The sequence below is a fragment of the Pholcus phalangioides genome, unplaced genomic scaffold (assembly GCF_987345545.1).
Source record: "Pholcus phalangioides strain wild (caught in Gottingen) unplaced genomic scaffold, Ppha-v1.0 ptg000004l_1, whole genome shotgun sequence".
NCBI classification, from domain to species: domain Eukaryota; kingdom Metazoa; phylum Arthropoda; class Arachnida; order Araneae; family Pholcidae; genus Pholcus; species Pholcus phalangioides.
The window spans coordinates 14866656-14891310 of NW_028301597.1; the positions used below are offsets into that span (position 1 = coordinate 14866656).

General features: G+C 35.1%; 1 protein-coding gene across 1 annotated transcript in view; it reads right to left on the reverse strand.

Annotated features, from left to right (window-relative positions):
* The window catches only part of LOC149086590 (cell adhesion molecule Dscam1-like), a 236354-nt gene extending 211998 nt beyond the window's left edge, over positions 1-24356 (reverse strand). Inside the window, exon 1 of the mRNA XM_089230963.1 lies at positions 23807-24356. Coding sequence (XP_089087089.1) covers positions 23807-23888 — 82 coding nt within the window. The 5' untranslated portion in view covers positions 23889-24356. The remainder of the gene's footprint in view (positions 1-23806) is intronic.
* Between the last annotated feature and the right edge of the window lie 299 nt (positions 24357-24655).

Below are 24655 nucleotides of genomic sequence, written 5' to 3' on the forward strand. Positions count from 1 at the left end.
CCTTATGCCAAAATTTCATTCAGTTTCTGTGAATGGTATGATAGTTAGGGGCCCATATCTCGGGATAGTTTTTTTATAATCACCCCGTATATGTATATATATATATATATATATATATATATATAAAACAAAGATCGTTATAACCGAGTTTGACTGAATTCGTTTCATTTATTAAAACTTGATTGCCGCGAATCTTTAAGAATATGACGGAAAATAAATAGAACGATTCCGATTTGACATTTGCATTGACTAGGACGCATTTTAACGTTGTGAAATCATTTGTACGATGCATTAAAATCCTTGAAATTAATTTCAAGTGAACCGACGAGTAAATCGAATTTATTCAAAAATAGTTTTTTTCCTCAAAATACGGCTTCAGAAATGGAAAAGTGATAAAAATCACAGAGCTTTAGTTTCATTTGAAGTTTCGTGAGAGTGAGAGAGACATAATGCAGACAAACAAACAAACACACATACACGGGAGAGAGAGAAATGCTTTCATTTATATTTCTGTGGAAAAATTAAATTAACTTTTGTTAAGCAAGAAAAATGTTCCTTAAACAAAATAATAATAATAACAATAACAAGACTAAGAAGAAGTCGAGCTCCAAAACTTATCTCGAGAAAGAACGGAGCGGCGAAACAAAGACGGCTCTTAAAAATTCATGAACGAGTATAAACAAAACTCTCGACTTTAGGAGATTTTTGAGAATTTCCAGCGAAAATAGGAACTTTCATTCGGGAAAAGTAAACACGGAGTGAATCGCAAGAGAAGCGAAATCTTTAGAGAAAGAGCCTCGGGTCATGGCATCTCCCTCTTTCTGAAGGGAGATATGAAATTTCTCTCTTTTCTCTAATTCATAATTTTTAATTCAAAATCTGTTGTAAGATAAAGGCTCAAAGGACTTGGAAACCAAGAAGAAAATTCAAAATTTATTTATCCGTATTTCCTTTTAAAGCTTATTCGTGACAAATTCATTATTTCCATTAACCGCACCGTGGTTTTTCTTTTTTTTAAATTTAAACTTCATAAATCACATTATTAATCACTTGAAAAGATTTAATTATATTTACGTAGTAAAAATTCAGAATATTAATTGAACAAGTCCATATTGGAAAAAATATTTCTCAACATTTTATGAAAAATGTTTTCGTATACACACATGATTAATTCCGTTCCCTTTTCTGATTCGAAAGAGTTAGTGTTTCTCACTACAACACGCATGAATCAATTGCTGTGTGCCAGTCGAAATTTCCTATGTCTATAACGTAAGCCGGTAATTCAGAATATAGAAATTTATTTCTTAAATACTCATAGAATTTTTTTAATAAAAAGAAAAGGTATTACCGTGATGTATAGCGCAGCAAAAAATGAGTAAATATTGAATTTTTCGAGATAACTATAGAGTTTTAAGATATATTCGAGATAGTTATACTTTTGATGAAACTATCACAGTTCTGATAATGATAAAAAAAACTTTTTTGATTAACTAAAAAAAATTTTTTTATTCCCCCCCGAAAATCACTGACCCACAATTATCCCAGAGTTGTTCAAGTCTTATGTTTATATATCCCAAAAATTACATAACAGAAATTTTTTCCCACAAACCATCAAACTTTTTTTCCCCGGAAAATTTATATTAAGTTCATGCTGTTATCCTGAATAATACCATGATGTAATATACCAACGGACGATAACTAAAAATCGTCCCAAAATGTATCGTCCGTTAAAGTTATTCACATACTCATTGATTTTAAATTGTTGATAGTGAGATATATTAGTGGTACTATATATTCTTTAGTAGTACTTGACAAGCAGTATAGCTGGAACTGAAAAATGTTGAAAAAAAATAAATTGCTCTCCGAAATCATCTTGGATTTATTTATGAATTTTTAAATGAGTTCATGAGATTACGTATTTTGCAAACGTGTTTGAAGACAAAATAATTTTCAATTGAGAATATTCCAAAGAAGACAGTTTTTTTTTTAAATTTGTATATTATAGTGTGCAATGTAGATCAAGAATAATAGAAATTTCTCGAAAATCATTTCCACCATGTCTAAAGTAACTAGTTCTAAATTAATCCTTTGGATGAGTGAATAGTTGGAAAAATGCTTCTTTCTCTGCGGGAGCAAAAAAAAATCTTTGTTTTTCAGTTTCCTTTTGTAAAAGATGACAATCAAACCCAAATGTTGCAAGTTCAATAAAATCGAAAAAAAAGTATATTCTGTTTTTAAACTACAGTACGTCGAAAGACAGAAGCTGTACTTCACGTCAGCGAAAAAACCCGAAAACTTTTAAATTTAGTTCTAATTCATCCGGTATATAGTTCAATTGCGGTAGCAACATTCCAAATTTTTAATCGAAATGCTGAAGTTTTTAAAACTGTGGATGCCAAAAAGAAGAAATGAACATGTACCTGACCACATCATTTAATATATCCTTCCAGTCAGCACCAACGAAATTGTGTGGCTGAAATGAAAATGAAATTACACTTGAATTATTGTCACCATTACCGATGAACTCACGTGGAGGCGAAATAGATCATTTTTTCTAAGTTCGGAGTTTCAGTTCTCTTCTTTGGTAGATTTTCTATTGTTTATCCCGGCGTTCTCTGAATAGATGTAAACGCGTTAAAAGAATTCAGGGGAAAATAGAATCAGTTTTATTCTCGCATAATTTTTATTACGAAATTTAAGTTAGGCTATTTACTCACACCGAGTCTTAAACCAGAATTCCGAGCTCGTTAAATGTACACATAGTTTATTATGCATACATTTCTCTGAGTTGGCGATTTCTCTTAAGCATCCCGTATCGCAGTTTAGGTATATTTTGTGAATACATTTATTAAACGCAACCACTGACTTCCAAATCAAAACAAAAAGTCAAAAGGAAGTAGGCTAATCTTCAAGTAAGCCGTTCATATAAACGGTCTTTTTTTCTCCTTTAATTACTTTTGCCTTGTTATTGTGAACGACGCGGATAAGCTTCGATTCAGGCAATTATAACGGTGTTCCAAGGAATGAATACTTTCGTCTATGTTCTGTGAAGCAGCGAGAAGCGCTACCAGAGAGGATCGCATAATTAAGATTTAGTACCACGTGCTTGAAAAGCTGTGGTCATTACTTCCATTTTCCCTTCCTCCTCTTTTCTCAAAGAACGGCGCCTTCAACTCTCATATTTTCTGAAGGAAAGTTCTTGGGAGCATTTTGCTCGACCCCATCATCTCCCTTGCACCGGCCCGAAAAGCCATAAACAGGCGATAAAACGAGGAGACTCTTGGAGGTGAGGGTGCACCTTACGAAATTTATCATCGAAATTACGAGTGGGGGGGGGGGGAAGGCGGTGATAAAGCAAAGAGAGAAAGAGATGAGAAAGAAGCTGCTCTTCTATTCAAGACGCATGTGTCCTCCGCTTCCACCGAAACTCTTGCTCGATTTCCATGCACACAAACCCTTTTCTCCTCCCAACAAAAGCTTTATTCGTGGTCTCGCTGCTGTTATTTTACTTATTCGGATAGCCAGTCGGTCGAAAAGCAGGTAGGATGGTAGAATGTGTTTTATTCAAAATTCACCAGGTTGGTCGTCGCGGGTTGGCGGAAGAAAAGGAATTACTTTCCGTCGTTTAAGTTGAACGATAAATTCTAAAGGATGCATGAAAGGAGCTCCCTTCGGTTATTTGTTAAGATGTCTTTAGTGCCGCACACACACACAAGGCAATCTGCAGAGGCATTCATGATTTTATTTTATGTGCTTCATCTAGATGTATTTTATACAGATTGTAAGAGAGAGAGAGAGAGAGAAATCCATTGGTATGAGAAAAGAGAAAAAAAATGGACCGCTTTATATCCGTTTTCTATTTTCAGAGAAATAATTTTTCATCCAACGGTAAATATATTAAAACTCTTCATTCTCATTCGATTTCTGAAAAGACAAGGAAAAAGATTTTCGTTTATCGTTTACATAGTTTGAAGGGAAACTATTTCTCTCTTAATCTCTGACTACATCTGTTTTTTTCCTCCTCCTTTGCTTTGTTTCTGTATTATAAATATCCATCTCTTTGATGCAGTGTTTCAATGCCACGCACGTTCCGTATTTCAAAAACCCCCCTTTCATAAAGAATTCATTTCATCGCATATTATTTGTTGTATTCAAATTCGTTGAAGTATCAACATTGTTCTCACATTCCATTACTCTCTTCTTTTCCTTTCTTTCATTCCATCAAATTTCATGGCCAATCATTAATTTTGGAACAACTGATGAAGTTGGATTCCAGTCATTCTGAACGAATCGAATTTGTTCAAAGTTAATCAATAGCTCTTGTTAGATATCCAAAAGGGGTCTTCATGTAATGAAACCTGCATCGGTTATCTAAGCAATCGAAAAAAAACTCAATCAGAATATGTGTGATTTTTTATTTTTATTTTCATGCGCCGATTATTAGTTATCGGTTACTTTGTGATTCCGGGTTTTGTGTATTCGAAAAATATCCTGTCAAAAATAATAGGGATGCCATATTCACACGAGAGACTTCATTTAATACCATTACATATTTTCAAGCTGAGAATGGACATCAACATGACAAACTTTTTTGAATTTACGGAAAATTCACGATAGGAAAATTCATCAAAAATATTTCATCACCAGTGAGTGAGTGATAGAGTGATTGAGCAAGTGAATGCATATGTGTGTGGGTGATTGAACGAATGAGTTGGTGAATGGGCTTCCGAAAAAGTTAGTGAGTGAATGACCGTATAAGTGATCGAGTGAGTACCTTTATGAATGATCGAGTGAGTGAGTGAGTGAGTGAGTGAGTGATTAAGTAAAGTGATAATGTGATTGGGTGAGTGGCCGAGTAAGTGAGTAACAATATCAGTGGTCGAGAAAGCGGGTGAATTACCAACTGGGTGAACGATTGAGTAAGTGAGTGAGTGAGTAACGGTATGAATGAGTTACCGAAAGAGTGAGCAATGGTATGAGTGAGTTGCCGAAAGATTGAGTAACGGTATGAGTAACTCACTCACTCATTTGCTCATCTTCTCACTCATCTGCTCACTCATTCACTCATTTGCTCATCTTCTCACTCATCTGCTCACTCATTCACTCATTTGCTCATCTTCTCACTCATCTGCTCACTCATTTGCTCATCTTCTCACTCATCTGCTCACTCATTTGCTCATCTTCTCACTCATTTGCTCATCTTCTCACTCATCTGCTCACTCATTTGCTCATCTTCTCACTCATCTGCTCACTCATTCACTCACTTGTTCACCTGCTCATCCATTTACATCTGGAAATGTGCTGCGGGCCACTCACTATGCCACTTAGTCGATGAATTGTTGCCTGTGAATTTTCCGCAAACGTATGTCTTTCGATATTTCTTTTCTTATTTCGCTCTAATATATATGGAAAATTTTCTTTGAAAGGGGACTTTTTTAGTTCTCAGATCGTTTGATTTACAGAATCAGTTTTATAACCAATTGAGATTGGTATTTATACGGTAATTGATGGATATGTGATATTAACGCGTAAAACTGACTTAATTTAAATGTTGATATATGAAAAAATAGAAAAATATGAGCGTGTTTACGAAATGCCTGAACGGTGTGTAGCAGTGGTTATAAGGGAAGATTTATTCATTTGCTTAATATTCGAAAGCTTGTACGAAAAATTATAAAAAAAAGCGATGAGATAGGGAAAAAAAGGGAGCAAGAAAAAGCTGATATACTCTGATGAAAATCGAAATCATCCCTTCAAGTTTCTAATACTTCGAGTACGTAGCGATTGATATGGATATAAACTGTCCACACGAAAGGCTTTCATGAACGAGAGAAAAAATGAGCAGGGGAGGAAAAAAAACTCGTTTTAATTCTGTACTCCCAATAATAGAGGTTCTTAATAATTAATTGGAGGTTGGGTTAAAACTCGTAAAGGATGAGAAGAACGAAAGCTCTTACAAAAGATTTGATACTCGGGGTCATTCAAGTGCTATAATTAAGTCACTAATTGTGAGAAGCTTAATGAACACGCTCACACATTCTCAACACCCCTCCCTTCTCCAGAATAGACCTTTTAATATATATTTCGATGTGGAAAGACTCTGAAGTAAGTGGTTCGGGGAAAATCCTTTTCATTAGGGAATCTTCTTTTTTATTTTTTTACAGCTGCTTCTATGGATCGATTAGTCGGAAGCTCTGGCTCGAAATTCATCAAGAGGGGAAATGATGACAACAGAAGCATCGAGGGCGCGAAAACTTTCGACAGGTTCACACACGCACCGAGTACGCTGTTGCCACCACGCCACAATGAAATCTTTTGTTCCGGAATAATTAATGACGAAGTCGGCGTTTCTTTTTTTTTTCTCTTCCTTCTTACACCACTGAAAAGGTGTGAGCGACAAAAGCCTGCAAATTTGAATTTTGCTTCCAAAGCACAACTCTTGTTTTCATGAAACTACGCGGGCTCAGTCTATCATATGGTCTGAACAGTTTCGGAACATGGGCCATTCATTCCCCACATATTTTGATAAATTCAAAATTTCTGACAACCAACTGCCCATATGTGGTAAAATCGGTTCTCTTTATCACTACGCCACAGATTTCAAGTGTCATTTCCACACATCAAATGAAATAATTACTATAACAAATATTGCTTCACTGTGGCGAAGCAATCTTTTTCACAATGAAAACGCCGCAAAGGAACTGCAGAAATTGATATTGATTGCAAAAATACAGCAAAGCTTAATAACAAAAAAATAAGGCAGCGAGGTCACAATCATTTGTGTATAAATTTGTATATATTCAAGTATAATTGTATGGTGATGTGCAATTTTTTGGTTAAATTATTTTATTTTCTATACACTAATTTTATCTTATGTATATACGTGCACGTATATATAACATTTGGAGAGAAACGGTAATAAAATTCCGACGTAACCATTACTACAAATATCACTCTTAAGTGACAACTCGAGGTTTGTTCGGTTTCAAAAGTCGAATCGAACACAGTTCCTCTCTTACGTATTTATATTCATTCAATGAACAGAAAACTAACCCGTATATTAGAAATTCGTCGCTAACAATTCACCGACATGACAATTGAGAACTTTCTTGTGAAAATTACAAATCATTTGCAGATTTTTGACACAGGATTGATCAAAAAACATTTTTTTTTCTTCAATTTTGCGTCGGTCCCCTAAAAACACTTGTGACCGAAGAAAGTTTGACTCCAAGTTTTATGTTTACATTCTGAAATTACACAAGAGTGTGACGCACCATAGTTCATTTGCTTAAAACTACCAGGTGTTCATAATGAAGTGGTTACTCAGAATGTATGCGCATATAAAATTTTTGAATATGTAATATTGTGCACATCATAGATAGTCCACTATAGCCATTGCATTAATCACCCGTATTTTTTAATCACTAGTCATATGTGACTGGGTTATCTGATGTACGCAGTTTTACTTGTAGGCTACTATCTCTCAAATGTTTGGAAATTATGGAATGTATACGGGATGCACATATGTATCATATTACTTTGCATTTTAAACATATTGAAAATATGTATGAATATTTTTACTTGGCACCAGTATCCGATGTCATAAAGTATATCCATATAACATATGTATATCTGTATACGTATATTTCATACTAACCCCGAAAATTATTGACTTTTCCTGGTGGTGGCTGTTAGAAATTCTATACATGATATTGTCTTTTATCGAGTCCAGGCGTGTCAAGGACGCTACAATATCAATTTAGACTTCGATTCTTAGACCACGATTCATCATAATTATTTCGTTGATTTATACTCCGGCAGTCGGACTTGTTATGATGTTAGACAAAGTTGTATAGATATACGTATACTCATTTAATAATATTCCGGATGCACCCATCTTTCGGGAACGCTTGAGGTGGGAAGCGGGGTGTGCCCGGTCCATCAATGCTCAATGTTACAAATCCCCGTAGAATATGGATCAAGCCATCACACGGTTAGCTAGTTAGTTAATCTTTTTTATTTGAAAAGATGTTTTTACCACATGAGTTTAAAACGCATTTACTGTACGCATCATAAACGTTCATTATGAGTAGTAATTTAGATTAGCGATTCTCTCTCTCCCCCATACTTTCAGTCGTTGGCCCCAGGCAATCTTGGTGTCTGCCATGGTCCCCCATTCATAGCAGCAGAAACTGCAGCCACATAACAGTGAGAATATTCTCAAACAATGGAAGGCATTTTATCTAGTACTACTAGTAAATGTGATGCGATGGCAATACAATACACTGGACTGCAAAAGAACTAAAACAACATCTCATACTCCTATCGAGAGCTGTCGCCACAAGTAAAATCTTTGTCAAATCCCAACAATATTACTGCTGCAGTGTACTAACGTTTGTGTTTGTGTGTGTAGCGGTGCTTTCACTTTTAATTTAATTAAACCTTTTATTTTTAAGTAATTCACTTATATTATTTATTTTTTTAGCATTAATTTATTTCGTAATTCTACAATTGGGCAGTGGAATCCTAGGGGTCCAGGCACACCCGTTCGGGAACCACTGATTTAGATTATACATTTTATTCCACAATAATTTTTTGTACATTTTTCTCCCATTCAACAAATTTGACTCGTCAAGATTGCAGAAATGTAATAATAGAAATCAAATTAAATCAACAATGCATATTAAGAGCATTTAAAACAAGCTATATCGTATTGTTTGTTTAGGTCAGGTATCATTTGATGTGCGAGTGTGATACTTTAGCGTTCCTTACGTGTTCAAATTAAACCTTGTTTTTTCTTCTTCGTTCATCGAAGACGTCTATTTTGATAGGAATATTTGCCGGCTGTATGGGCAGGCGTGACGGAGCCTGTGAACTAAACCGTGAGACTATCGAAGAAAATGAAACTAATACCTTGTGAATAATCGCGACAACCACGAACCTTCCACCACCGTATAATCCCAGGAAGGAATCAAGACTGAAGTCGTCGGATGCCCACATAGGAGATGTGCCATTGGCCCATGAAATGAGGACAAGTGGCCTAGATAATAAAGTGAGTGACTCTACGAAATAGACTGCCACAGAGCTGAAAGAATTGCCGATTGACAGGACCTATGTGCGCACGAACTCGTTATACAAATATTTGACAATGAAAGGAGGCAATCCGAGCTGGACCTCACAAAACAAAAGGGCGATTTTTCGATGGTGGAAAATGTTCTTATGACGTATAAACTATTTGAGTCACTCGAATATGACGAACACACATATTGTGTTAATATAATGTATTTTTCGTGTTTCTATAGTTTTTTTTTTCCAATTTTTGTATTTTCTCATATTTGCTTTTTGATTTCCGAAGCTTACGCAAAAATGTCGGGGGAACTGATGGTAAATTTATGCCTATTTTTGGCTTACCATCATTAGAAACATATTTGTTGTTTGGAACAATACAGGGGTTCCCCCTTGAGAACGGCCTCCTCATTCTTCCATTCATTTTTGCATTTTTTCATCTTTTCATTTTTTTTCTAATTTTATTTCTAGTTATACAGCTGCCTTTGGCGCTATACTCTGGGTTTTGAAATATTTTAATTTTGAATTTTCAATACCTTTGGTTTTTAATTCAACATATTTTTTAGAATGTATGTTATATATATATATATATATCACTGTCTAACCCAGTTGTTCTCTAGGTGCGCATCGTGACTCCTAGGGGGCAGGCATTATCGCGGACGATATTGATGTGTTTCTTTCTTGGTGTTTTGAATTTGTTCTTGTAAAGATGCAGAACATCTACTGGACTATTCTGGGGAGGCGCAGATGAACTATGACTCAAGAAAGGAGCCGTGTGTGCAAAAAGTTCGAGAAGCACTGATCTAACCTAATGAGGTTAATTTAAGCTTACATTGAATCAATTAATCGCATAAGTTTTAAAAAGGCAAATTTATGTGAAATATGTATCAGCTGTAACAGCGTAGTCAATCAAGGCAATGACTGCAGATTTTTTTCTCACTACTGCATAGATTAAGATATAATCGAAGAAACGGTTAAACCCATTTCCTGATTTATGTTGATGGCAACATCGGCCGTCATCTCGAGTTCAAAACTATCTCCCGTACGGTTTTTCCTACAAGCTTAAATATAATACAATTTTTTATGGCTTCATTCCGCATTTCTCTACCTGTTTTTGGTACAAGTGAGCTGCATTGTTCGCACTTTTAGAAGTACTATGCACTAATCTCTTTTAATTTCGCTGTATATTTTTAGATTCTTCAGTCTCACATTTTCAGAGCGAAAAATCCATGATTTATGCCTTAGGCTTCTGCTACAGTCGGTATCGTGCGAAGTACAGGGTGGGCAAAACTCCCATGACACATTTTGAAAATTAATGATAAAAATCAACCGACATAAAAAAGTTCGATTTGCACTGAAATACTTAAATGAGAGGATTTTGTTTTGATAGAATATAGAAATAGTTCAAATCTGACTCGCGGATGGCACTGTAATCATATAATCATGACATAAATACAGTGATGTCTCACTTATACACGCACTCACTTATACGTGTCTCTGTTATAAGACAATTTACTGCACTCCCGCTCAAAGATATAGGAAGAAGAATGCTATTCGCTTATAAGCCTCTCTCACACCTGCGTCTTTTATCCTCGTTCCCCTTCACTGACGCGTAAGTGAGAGATCACTGTACATAAAAAGCTCCATAAACAGTGTAAATATGATCCATTAGATCTCAATTGCAAACCTTATTCTTTATTCAGCTAGAACAAAAAAAAAAACTAAAAAAAACACAAACAACCCGTATAAGGAAAATTCATCAACAAAGTGACATATGAGCTTGTGATTGATCAAGTGAATCAGGGAGTAAGTGAAAGAACAGACGAGCATATGAGTGCCACTCATACCGTCAAATGCTTACACACTCTGTTTCTCATACTGCCAACCCCCCCCCCCCCCCACCCAAGTTGGTCACTCAAACGGCTATTGACTCACTCCAGGATCGGTAGGTAAAGAGCTTGTTTCTGATGTTCTTGCCCGGATTCGAACCCTTGGGCCTTAATGGTAACCTCCATAGTGGAACACGAGCATCTTACTACTGTGCCACTCGGGCGCTCTTAGCTATTCGCTGGGTTACTCATACAGTACTCGCTGAATCACTTGGTCACTCGTACAGTACTCGCTGAATCACTTGGTCACTCATACGGTCATTTACTCGTTCACTCATACAGTCACTAATCCCCCTCACTCCGTCACTCATTCACTCGATAGCTTATTCGCCAACTATAATTCCGTCCCACATTCATTCACTTGCTCAGTCACTGGGCGGTGACGGACTGTTGCCGGTGAATTTTCCCAGTGGTTAATTTATTACCAGTGAATTTCCCTAGAGGTGAATTTCGCTATCAGTAAATTATTGGCACTGAATTTTCCGTAAATCGAACTAGTCATATTAAAGTGTATATTTGAATTAAAGAATTATCCATATTCAACACCCCCCCCCCTTTTCTGTGCTTTTATTGTCGCACATGTAATGATTTTCCGCGAAACAAAAAACATTATATATTCTATATACATAAATATATTCTATATATATATATATATATATATATATATAATTATTTATGTGTATTACACACACACACACACACATAGATAATATAAACAATTTTTTTCCAGCCAGGAAAAGAAAAACCTACTTCGTTACTCCGGTTTGAATAAATGAAAAATTACCCATTATAAATTATTCACCCGTTTATGTACGGGAATTAATCGCTATAATAAGCTGAATATTTATTAAAATAAAGCAAAACATAAAACTCCGAATTTTTCAAACAAATTGCCATTCCATGCGATACCGAAAGCGAGCATAATTCATAATTTCAAAAGACAATAATTCAATTATTTGTTATCTTTTATGTTTATTTCTACATTATGTTCTAAAACAAGAAAAATAATATTTTTGTTTCTTCCTTTTTTGAAGAAAACTCTTCGTCGTCACGTTTAAGTGATGACGTAGAGAATATATTCCCTTATGAATAACTTCTGAGGAAAGCAATTCTCGCTTAAAAAAAATATACTGTACATGCTTCGAAATCGTACAAGCAGTTCAGAATTTTGTAATTATCTTTTATTTTCTAGCATATAGTGGAACAAAACAACCGCGACAGGATAGAACTGCACGTCAATTAACATAGTCATGAATCGGTAAATTGCATTTTGGAAAGGAGTAATTGTTAAAACGTATAGAAAAAAAACCCCTTCGTACAAAAAAGAAAACATAAAACGGATTCGAGCTTTCTTTTGGCGCTACTTTTTTTTTCTTCCTCGCATGCAATTCGCTGCAGGAAAAAATATTCTCTTTTTTATTCTGCATTTTATTTTATTTTTTAATGAATGCTAATATGCAAATAAATCATTTTTGTGCTCATGAGAATTTTTTTTTTAAATTCTTATTTCAAATTATCTAAGCCCCCCAACGATTGATAATATTTTAATCAATGCGTTCAATATTACCTTTCATTTATTCGCTCGTATACAGTAGAATTCCGTTACAACGAGTATGGCTAATAGCGAGAATCTCTCAATAACGAGGGATCTGTAAATGATTGTCAAATAGCTAATGTTAAAGATACAAAAAAATATTTTGTGATAGGGAGTTGAAAATTTCGAAGCACTCGCTATTTAAAGGAATTCTCAAAAATTCTATTTTTCCCTCTCTCTCTTCAAGAATTAAACATAATGATTAGGGCTAGTATTTCTACGATTATTTCCGCATTTTCAATGAGAAATCATTTTTTTCCTTTTTATCCCATCTTCTACTGGAAGACAAGGTCGAGATAAAGAAAAAAGGAGGATCTTAGTTTTCAGAACATCTGTACATTCGTCCTTGTGACATTACCGATTCCTCTCCGTCTTCAAGCTGAGACGGAATTTCACGAAGTAGACCTGTTGCACGATAGTCTTGTCTTCAAGGTTCGCTCACGATCGCTCACATTCTCCTTCCACTGTACTCTTCGCGCGGGCGCGCGCACACACACCCTAATGATGACTCTTATCATGTCACGTTCTCCTCGTGAAAATTACTCTGAGATATTTCTAATAAAGAATGGACAAATAAAACTCAAACTGTTTTAAACCCCTTTCCTCCTAATTTCGGACTTTCCCACCATACACTTAGTATATGTGATGATTTTATTCGGCTTTTGTCGGTTCCGCTAATTAAGGTACCACGGATCCAGAACACCCAGTTTTACATCGTTTCCAAATGATTGAAAAATCATGCTGAAAAAAACTTTCTGATTAGCGGAGAAATGGCGAGTCCATACAGCTATGAAAGTGAGCAGTGATATAGTAATTGAGCATTGAGTCGGTTGACTTAATCATTTTGATAATACGGAATTCTAAGCAAACATTTCTTAGAGAATTGTGACACCGTGTGATATGAACTGAGGATTATTTGGTTGGGCAGACATTTTTCCAAAACCCATAGACATAAAACAATGTAAACAGGTGGGCCAACTATGGAGACACCGTGCCTTAAAGGGTTAGCGCGCGCCTTATAGGACGAAGGTTTATGCGGTCCCCCGCCCAACTTTTCTTCGATTTTGAATTCAACTATCTAAGCGAATATTACAGTTAAAATCATGGGCTCAGAATAGACGGGGAAACGACTTTCTAATTGGAAGCTACAGAACACGGGGAACCGCATAAAAACATAATTTGTTTATTTCACACTGTATTTTCATTCTCAAAACTGACACAGGATGATTTCTGACCACATTTTGAGTATTTTTTAAATCGGAATCATACCTCCACGAAGAACAGTTGATGAGATAAAGGCCGAGTTAGGCCTTACAAGACACCCTGTATGTGTAAATATGGTTATATCAGCGCACTAAATCTTGCGCAATTCAACTTGAGAAAGTGAATGTTGAATTCATGAATGGATACATTTTGAATGAATTCATCAAATCTGTTGGGGAATTTTACAACTATTTATTACTTTCATAAAAATGAAGTTCCCAATTTTCAAAAAGCATGTACAGTATACTAAATTTGGTTTCATTTAACTATGGAGTTTTATTCTGAGATATCGATTTTTTATTCTTTATCGATGGCCGAAATCTCTTCAATTATCGTCATCATATATAAGTATCAGATATGATAGAATATTTTGAATAATATTGGCATTTTGTACAATAACTCGGTGGGATTTCCATGTGATTTGGCTGAATAAACATCTGCATAACAGAGTACACATGGACAGTGGCTATTTTACTTGTCCGCTGCACGCATTTAAAAGCAGTTGGGTCCTGATCGTGAAATATATAAAACCCGTTTCTATCAGTAGAGACATGACGAATTCTCATTTCGATTGATGACGCTTTGTGGCTAACCAAACATCGAGGATGAAAGAGCCTCGATGTAGTACGGGAATGTACTTACATAAACGGTGAAATATAATTTTGTCTGAACATTATCTACTACAATCGAGGCAGGAATATATTACTCTGTGAATTTAGAGTATCCATTCACTACAAAATTTCGGGACACATCATTATCAATATCCTGTCACACACACACAGTTTGTTTAAAACATTTTGATGATATAATTCGGAACGGAAACGAATTTCAACGAACAAGAACCGAATCTGAAATTCGATAAATTTCCATAAACAATTTCGTTTTTAGAATATTGAAAACAGCGTTAAACATCACGATGGTGAGAAAGAAATGTAACCTAAAAAATAAAATTCTGTGAAATGAAGAAAAAATAGTTCCTCCCCCACACCCCGAACTGTATTTCGTATCGTTAGATTCGTGAAAATGATACCAAAATCACAGGCATTTAATATACAGGATGTTTCATAACTTGGTATTAGATTAATAATTCATAAAATTCTTGAAGGAATCTGCATATTTCAACTAGGTTTACGAAAAAGTAATCCTCACGAAGGGTTGTTTTTTGGGTATGGAAAAAAAAATCAATTAAGATTTTCATCAAACAGAGCGCTGCACAAAAGCCCAAATCACAGAATTCTGGACCTGAATATTTTCTCCAATCTCTTCTGTAATCTGAACGTTCGTAAAACCTCATTGGCGATTCGGGGTTGTGGTAAAACATAAAATCTTCACCAATATATATACAGCAACATCTCACAATGAAAACCTTATGTATACTTCAGTGACAGTAAAATTCAGAAATAAGCGGTTAATCATACGCTCTGCATTTTAAAGGATTCTACATATTTCCAGTGACTTGCTTTTGTGCAGTGCCTTTTATTGACAAAAACCTGAACTAAATAATTTTTGTGTCAAAAAAAGTCCTCTTCTGAGAATTACTTTTCGCAAATCGTATTCACATATACCCAAGCAGTTCCTTCAATTTTTATGAACTTTTAACCCATTTACGAATTTATAGGACAATCTGTAAACTGGTTTCGTGGGTTATCTTGATCTCAGAAAAATTTCCTACTCAGGTAAAAGAAATAAACAAAAATTTGATCATGCTTTGGGGCTGTTCAATTACTCAAAAGTATTCCTGGCACATACATTGGATCTCAATTAAAGTAAAAATACCTGGAGCCCGAATGTGAAAAACGTGTTGAGACAAACTCAACTAAACTTGATGTACAACTTAGATTATTTGATTTTTGAAGGGGGAAAAAAATAAGATTTTCACCACCAGAAATCCGAAATATCTCTGATATCTCCGTTCTTGTAGTAAAATAAGAATAGGGAGTAAACACAAAAAAAATTATGCTAAATGTTACTTGGAATTTTGAAATTGTATATTGGTACATTTTTCAATGTTTTCTTTACGCGTATTTCTAAACATAGAAAAATGTAAACATCGTTTGAAATGCGACCACCCAACTGAGAGCCACAAGAAATCAAACCAGAAAAACGAATAAGCCACTTATTAGGAAATTCTCGATCAATTATTTGGTCGGTGGTTGAATGCTGAAGTTTGATTTCCTGGGTTCTTGTACTCGTTTTGAAACCTACGCAAGGAAAACATATAGGAAACAATTGTGAAATGCAAAACGTTACACCAATATAAAATTTGTAGTGTCAGGATTTCCTATATATTTCCTATCTCTACTTTTACTGGTGCAAAGAATGGAGCTGGGCAGCACCATTTATGCTGGTCGTGATAAACATGGGAATAATTTTTCCTTTCGAAAACCACACCCATATAGTGACAGTATTTACACCACATTTTCTTTAAGTTGGTCAAACATATTTTTTACCAGTCGGGCTGTATACGCTTCTCTACCTCTGTACTTACAGAGGCTAACTAGATACAGGCTACAGTATTTATAGTTCTAGAAAGATTAGCATAATCCTAACTTCGTACAAATGATTGATTTTGAGTCAATGTATGAGGATTTTACGAGCCGTTCAGGGAGGTAAACGTCAACGATTACACGATATAGCGAAATAATAGTTAGAAAAACTGATGGTATCACTACGTATAATAAGCATTATACAGAAACAAACTTCACAACACGTACACGCACATTCCAACATGTATCAATTCGTTAGACGTTCCGCAGAGGAATATAGACAACGTCGTACATGTGTGGTTTAGTAGTAGTAGTGCACAAATGACAAGCTTTATAATAAGTGTTTTTCCTTAAGTTACCACTTTGTTTAGAAAATCTTTATGCTATTTTTTAAAAATTTCAAAAAATTAATAATTTTAGTAGTAGTAGTAACAACAACTACTAATATCTTGAGGTTTAATTTTCCACGGCGGCGATGGGGGGCAACGAATATTGTGGTCGATGTTTTTTCCGTGTAAATATGGGAGTCACGATGTCAACGATGGTTTTCATATTTAATTAAATCTCAACGAAAATGTATTCGATGTTTCATCATTTTAGTGATTTATTAGCTTATAATAGAATTTACTGCGATGTGTTCTTACTATATTCAATAGATATTTCTCATTACAATACTATTTGCATTTCATTGAATCCTTTTGCATTCTATCGCATCCGAGACAGTTTTGATTTAAAAAAAATAGAAAAATACGGGGATATAGTTCCGAAAATAAAGAAATACTATTTCATTAAAAAAAATTCATAGTATAGTAATATCAATACATACCATGAGCCACTTTTTTCTTTTGTTTGAATCTTTTTTTTTTGCAGTGATCAAACAAAAAAATGGATGAGTTATGGAATTGAACTGATATGCATTTTGTGTGTGTTATTTTGATGTTCCGAAAAATAGCTTTCTTGCAATATTAATGTTATTGTAGTGAAGCTCTCTAAAAGAGAAAGAATATTTTTACAATTTTTGTCGCACCACGGTTGTGTTATGCGACAATACAACAGAGAGTTGCAATTTGCAGCAGATTGCAATCTATTATTCTCTCGTGCCACCCCTGGATTCAAGCCCAGATTGTATAATACACCGTTTCTACAAAATGTTCCCGAACTGGATCTGTGTAAATAAAAAATATCACTGGAGTGCTGATACCATTAAAAAAAACAGCTATGCAAGATATTCTATTTCAACCTTGAGCAACATTCATCGATCAAGAAATTGTTTCGAATTTGTATTTTAAAACAAAAAAACTCTCTCTTTCTTAATCTCTGCTCTTATCAGAATCAGAATTTTATTCAATTTGGCGGAACCAATTTTTAAGGTGGAAATATACGCTTTCATTTTAACGCACAAAGTCGAACAATTAGCATTGGGGGGGGGGGGGGGAAGAAAGGTATATAAAGTATATAAAAAGACAATCATACAGGTCTTTATATACGTAAGCGGAAACACGAAAAAAAAAAACATTTACAAATACAAATACAACGCCACAACAGGCAAAATGCCCAACGAGGTGGCTGATAAAAAGGTGCCCATAAAAATATGGATGTCATATATTTCAAAAAAAAAAACAAAAAAAAAACAGCAACCCAATTAAAAATGCAATTAACACAAATTATAAACAATATATAAATAATTGACTGGATTATTCAGAGTTCTGATAAATTCAATTTTAATTCTGATAGTTTTTATTTTCGGCATAGAGAAGACGATGTCTCAAACAGCAGTTAATAAAAAAGTAAATATATTTGAGTTTGGAGTTATATTCGCACTTAGTAATTTGTTAAAATTGGAAATACCATTCCTGAGCAAATAATTATCCCGGAAAGTTCTGTAACTTGTGGGCATTGGAAAAATACGTGTTCTCAAGTTTTACTTCTACGCAGATTACAAAAGTTGCTTATATTGAGAGACCCAACTATGAAATATTTATTTCTCAGTCTATATAATAGCTGGCAGCCAAAACACACACACACACACACAGTATTCCTCATCATTAGATTAAAGTTATAAGTTGCATTAAATAAGCTTAAATAAGCATTGTTTTTTTACCCCTACAAAGGATTCATATTCTTCGGTTTTATGAGCGCGAATAAAAGTTTTATTGACTGAATGAATCGTGGAGGAGTAGAAATGAAAAATCCCTTGGTTGAATTCTGAGATAGACACGAAACAATATTTCGAAATCCTTATCAATTTGTTGGAAAAAAAAAGTTGTTTCGCCTCCGATAATTATAGTTCGCAGCCCGGAAAAACTTTGTTGTATTGCTGTTAAGAAATTTATTTTCCGCTTTCATTAGAATTACGTCTGAGCCCGGAGGTATTTCTCATTACGCAGCTTTGCCTCTGAGAAGAACATTTCTCTCTTTTTCCCAAGTCTTGTTTCCTATTTCGGGACGGCAGTGTTTCCTCCCGCAAATTTCATTTCTTAAACCCGGAATTGGTTTCCTGGTACTCATTAAAATGTTACTTTGAAAACCCTCTTATTTCCACCAAAACACACTTCGAGTGCATTATTTTATCTCGTCCGTTCCTACGCACAATTTTTGCCTCCGGGGTAATCAGCGCGAAAGTCTTAAAAATCTACTCCGAGATCTTTTTCTACGCGATTAATTGTATAGTCTAAGAAAAAATTTTGACGTCAGATTCGAGAATGTTTCGTGTAGTTCTGTATATGATTCAGCCTTGCCTTAAGACCAATGACGAAAGTCCTCGAAGACCGTTCATATGTTACTCTAAAGGGACTCTAATAGCTATTCTCATTACTCTAATGCATTTTCAAATCTCAGTCCCATGTTGTTCGAAACAAATTATAAGTTGATCAATCCTCGGGTTGTTTCGGAAATATGGAAGTAAGCTTTTGCCTAATGACCATTAGAGACAGATTCATCTTGAAAATGTTCCCTTTCCGTGTGAGATATCGATGCGCACTTTTACGGTTGAACATGCTGTCGAGAAGTGAAAATGCTTGGGGAAACGAAATTTCGAGTGTTTTTACTTCATCATTTTAATATTTTCAGAGTTAAATATTTTTTTTTATTTCTTGAATAAACGCAAGTTCATAATTTGAAATCGTTTATAAAATGCTTCATGATATCACTGAGTGTCAAAGAAACAAACCAGTATAGATTGATTAATTCTCGAAATGTGTACCCAGAAAACTGGAGTATTTAAACTGTGTTCGAGAATACATAAAAAAAATCCCACTTAAAGTGTTTTGTATACCAGATGATTACTTAATTCCGCTTGCAGCATTTTAATGGTGAATCATTGATCCTACAGGAATACTTATAGTTAGGAAAGAGGATCCAAATAACGTGTAGAACTCACATGCGTCATTTATGCAGCAAAGGGTTGTATAGTTATCAAAATAAAAACAATTAACTTTTTATACGGGCCTGTCCTCAAGAACCTAATTAAAAAGTTGTCCCACGTTTCTAAGGGATGCACTGAGATATTCGAATTTAAAAATTGGGAAAGAACAGCAAAAACTAACTAACGACGCTTCTTCCCCCTCATTTTTATGTTTTTCTTTTCCAACTTCCCCCAGTTTTTGAAATCAAATATTTTAGTGAATATTGTACTCAAAAACGAAATTTTTTTTGTTGACTTCAGAAGAGAGTAAGAACAACTTTGTAACTGGGTTTTTGTAGACAGGATGTCCGTTTAAAAAGTTAGTTTTTGTATTTTAATAACTATACACCCCCCCTGTAACATGTATCTGAGTTCTACACGCTATTTGAATACTTTTTTTATTGGAAGTATGCCTCTAGGATCAATGGTTCGCCAATAAATTGCAGGAAGAGGAATTAAGTTAACCCGTTAATCACCCAAATATTCATGAATATTCTTGAGATACAAGGTGGAAGAGAAGTCCTGGACACATTTTGAAAATTAATAACAAATAAAAAAAAAGCGCATTTTACATTAAAATACTTATCATGGCCTAGAGATTTCTGATAAATTAAAAACAACAAAATTCAAATTTCACTCACACATGGCGCTGAAAAACGAGAAACTCGACACATAAGATGCAACGCAAACAGCAGTACCCTAAGTAACAAGGAACTCGGGCTACATCTAAACAGGTGAAATGGTGCTCATGTCGCTATGATAGCTTTACGTAACGCAAATCGTCATAAACATTAATTATGAGCTGCTGTTTGTGTTGCATTTTACGTGTTGATTTTCAGCGCCATGTGTGAGTGAAATTTCATTTTCTTTTTGTTTTTAATTTAGCAAAAATTCTAGGCCATGATAAGTACTTTAATGCAAACTGCACTTTTTTTTATTTCAATTGGTTGATTCGTTATTAATTTTTTTAAATGCGTCCAGGATTTCTCGTCCACCCTGTATAATAATAAATATATTCGAGGAATGTTGCTAAATTTGAACAATTATTGAAATGAGTTTTAGAGCTTTTCGATAATTTTTTTTGAATCCAACTTAAAAGAATATTTATCGCAAAATATTTTAATTCTGACTAATATGCAGTTAAAATGATTCTTTAATGAAACGCGAAATTTCCTCACCTTATCCAGAAGCTCACTGTACCGGATGAACAAATACAACATTCTTTTTACGGAGTGGAACCAAAATTTTCATTTCTTATACCCGAATGTCCGTTATGAGCCAGTTTTGTTATAGCGCGGTTCAGTTGTATATAAACTGATGTTTATAAAAACGCTCGATTCGAAATGCTCATGTATAATCGGCATATCGAAAATTTGAAGCAAAAAAAATTCTGTCAAATGTTATTAAAATGTTATTAAATCACATTCATTAAATTCATGGGAAATTATAGTTTCTTTACATCTAAAATTTTGTTTCGTAAACGCAAGTACAACTTCGCATCATTCCGTGATGACACCAATTGAAAAAAAAGTTCATAATTTCGTTCTGTATTGGAAACTAACTGACCAGATAGACTTTTTTGTTATTGGATCATGTATATCTTTTTTTTCATACGTTTATTTTTCCATAAATTTTCTTTTTATATGTGTTTTTTTTATTTGCGGGTTTTTTTCAAGTATTTGGTTATTGTTCGGTTATAATTAGTATACATATATATATTTTTTTTCCCAGCATGGCCCAGGTCGTTGGCCACTTACTGATATCTCTTCGTTGAGAAAGAGCGACGGACCATATTCTGGTTGGAAGGAGGATATATATATTTATTTTAATTTTAATTTTTAATTTTTGTTATAATTTTTTAATGGGGTTTTTAAAATTGTGCCCCTATTAAAAATCTTTTGTAAGATAATACGCAATCAATTAGAACTCTTAAATTTTACACCAGCTCAACGTAATGCTATCTCATAATCATAAGCATGTATTGTAGGAGAATGCGTTTACAATACTAAGAGGCCGTTCAAGTGTTACGTCATCATCGATGGGGGGGGGGGGAAGGGGGTTTCCGATTTGCTGACTTTTGATGACAAGGGGGGGGGTTTGGATTATGTTTACGTCATCAACCACCTTATATGAAAATATGAAATATTTTTAATGGCATCTTACTCGGTGCGCCAAAAACGAGAAAAGCCTTTCGATAGTTTGTGGGCAATTGAAGTAACACCCCTGTATTCATAAGTGCCCTACAGAGCCACTTTGGTGACCTCAATGTTTCGCGGATCCAAGTGATCTGGAAATGTGTCCAGGCCGCTTAAGTGCTCTGGAAATGTGTTCGGGCCGCTTAAGTGCTCTGGAACTGTGCCACGCATCACTTAAATAATCTGAGAATGTGTCGCGGGTAATTTGAGTGATGTAGAACAGCACTAGGGGCCAGTTAAGTGCTCTAAAACTACGTCACATGTCACTCAAGGGATCTCTAAATATGTCACGGATCGCTTAAGTGTTATGGAACTGTTTCTCGGGTCATTTAAGTGATCTGAAAATATGCCACGGGCCGCTTAAATGTTCTGGAATTGTACCACGGGACACTTAAGCGAACTGTAAATGTGCCGCTTAGTTCACTTTCACAAAATTAGGTTCGAAGAGGGCAGGCCGAATCAAGTAACTCCCAGGGCCATATTTGGTCCGCGGGCCAAGGAACTTTATGTGATTTATCATTACATGGCTAAGAAGGTGGGTCGCAATGAATTTATTAAAGATAAATTTTGAGTTCATAGACTTCAAATAACATTGAAATTAACAGAAATTGACTATAATAACGTATAAAGGAATTTTCTTTCGAAATTTCAATTACAAAAAAATTTTTTTTTTTCATTAAAAATTAAATTTTTGATCGTGGGAAGGGGGCACGGGAGAGCCCCCCCCCCCCCCGCGTACGTCTCTGATCCCACCAATATGCGATAGATTTCAGAGGGGCAGAGCTGATGACTAAATTTTGTTGACTTGGGGGGGGGGAAAGTGGGTCAAAAATGGCTAAAAATTTGCTTACGTAATACTTCAACGGCCCCTAATGGATACGCGGCTTTGATATATATATATATATATATATTGGTTGTTTCTCTTCTTTTTTTCTAAAATATATATGGATTGTATTGTTATTTTTTTCGTCGGAAACATGAAAAGAAAAAAAATTTATTGGTTTATATACGGGAAAAAAATCTTTCACACTCCTTCATAATTTTGTAATCTGAATGAAGTTAAATTACATTTATAATTTAGTTTGATACTTTTTTGCTTTTTTCTCATTTGCTCACTGAATAGGAAACCATAATCTTAAGTTAGGAAAGAATTGAAAACATCTATGATTTTTATTGCTTCAATTAGCGAAAAAATATTCTATCAAGGTGCTGTGAACGTAAAATGTTTGAAATTATTTATTTATTTTTCGCCGAATTTCCAATTTGCTACGTTGACAGTACCCTTGAGAATGAAATTACAACGACATGTTTTTTTTTTTTTTTCAAACCGAGCACAACTCAGGTCTATTGTGCTGAGGTCTATTTACTACCTAGTGAGTTGTGCCGGAAGTGTAAGTGCGTGTACCTAACAGTCTGAGTGCGTATCTAGTGTTGTGTATGATTTTTCAGTGCTGCCATCTATATCTCAGAAGTGAAGTGAGTGATGTGTAGTGACTGAATATTTGTGCTGTTTGTAGGACTGTTGCTCTCTGTGGCGAGACATTCTAACGGAGAGATCGGCTCGCATTTGCGCCTCGAAGTTGGGAACCACAGAAAACCAACTTCAGCCGACCACCACTGTGGTGACGGTGGGGCTCGAACACAACGACATGTTGAGAATATAAATCCCGTACCACTCTTAACATAATTTTCGAATTTTATCCCTAAAATATTTCGGGGAACATCTGTCCGATCTCCTGGTTCCCTAGGGTGTCGTAGGCAATGACGAACACTGGACCAGATTATTCAAGATTCCTTCAAAATATTTTTTTCTTTAAATTCGGATGAATATAATTTAGACAAACTGTTTTGATGTGTCTAAATGATTTCAACTGAAAAAAAAAACAACTTAAATTCTTCTGTACCCTTACCTGCTTCAGTATAGATGTTAATGGAAACGATCATGGATAGTATCCTCACGGTTACGTGAAGTCTCACTGTATCCATATTCATGAAATATTAAAATCCGGACACGAAATGGTACTTAAACAAGAGAGATCAGCACTAGTTCGTTCAGTTTTACCAAAGAAAGCATCGGTAATAATCCAAAATTGGAGAATTCTGTCAATGAAATCACATTTCCGAGTAATCAAAGTAATACGTTTTGTCCAGAATCTTAGGCGGTCTAACCCCCCATGCTTAACTACTTAAGATACCGGCAGTTTCTTGATGCACGTGACAAAGTAAACACCATTACCCACGTGGCCCGGAAAACGGCTGGAGAAATTTCTCTCTCGTTGTTCTTTTTTTCTTCTTTCTTACATATTCTCGAAAATTTCCTAGTGTGTACGTGCCTTAAACACAAAGAACTGCTAGCGTTTCTTGATGATCTCTATGCTATAAAATAAGCAAATCACGAGAAGATAAAACTTTCTGATGGCTATATCCTGCAAGACGAGAAGCACCTCTTGACGTTGTCGGCTCCGGAATCTGAAGCGCAACTGACGGTGAAGGAAGCATTCCTCGTTTGTTGTTGGGATGTTCGCGCGCAAATGGACATGCGCCGTTTCTCAAACCGACCGAGTTACACCTGATGGCAGGCGCAAAGATCCAACCAAATTTTATTTACCACAATTGCGGAACAAAAGAAAAAACAAGCCCACGGATAAACAAGATAAAAGATCGTCTTGTTCGAGCTTAAATCACGGTTCACTAATCAGATTAAATGCTACAGCGACAAACACTACCTCGAATAAAAAAAAAACACACCACTTTTGTAT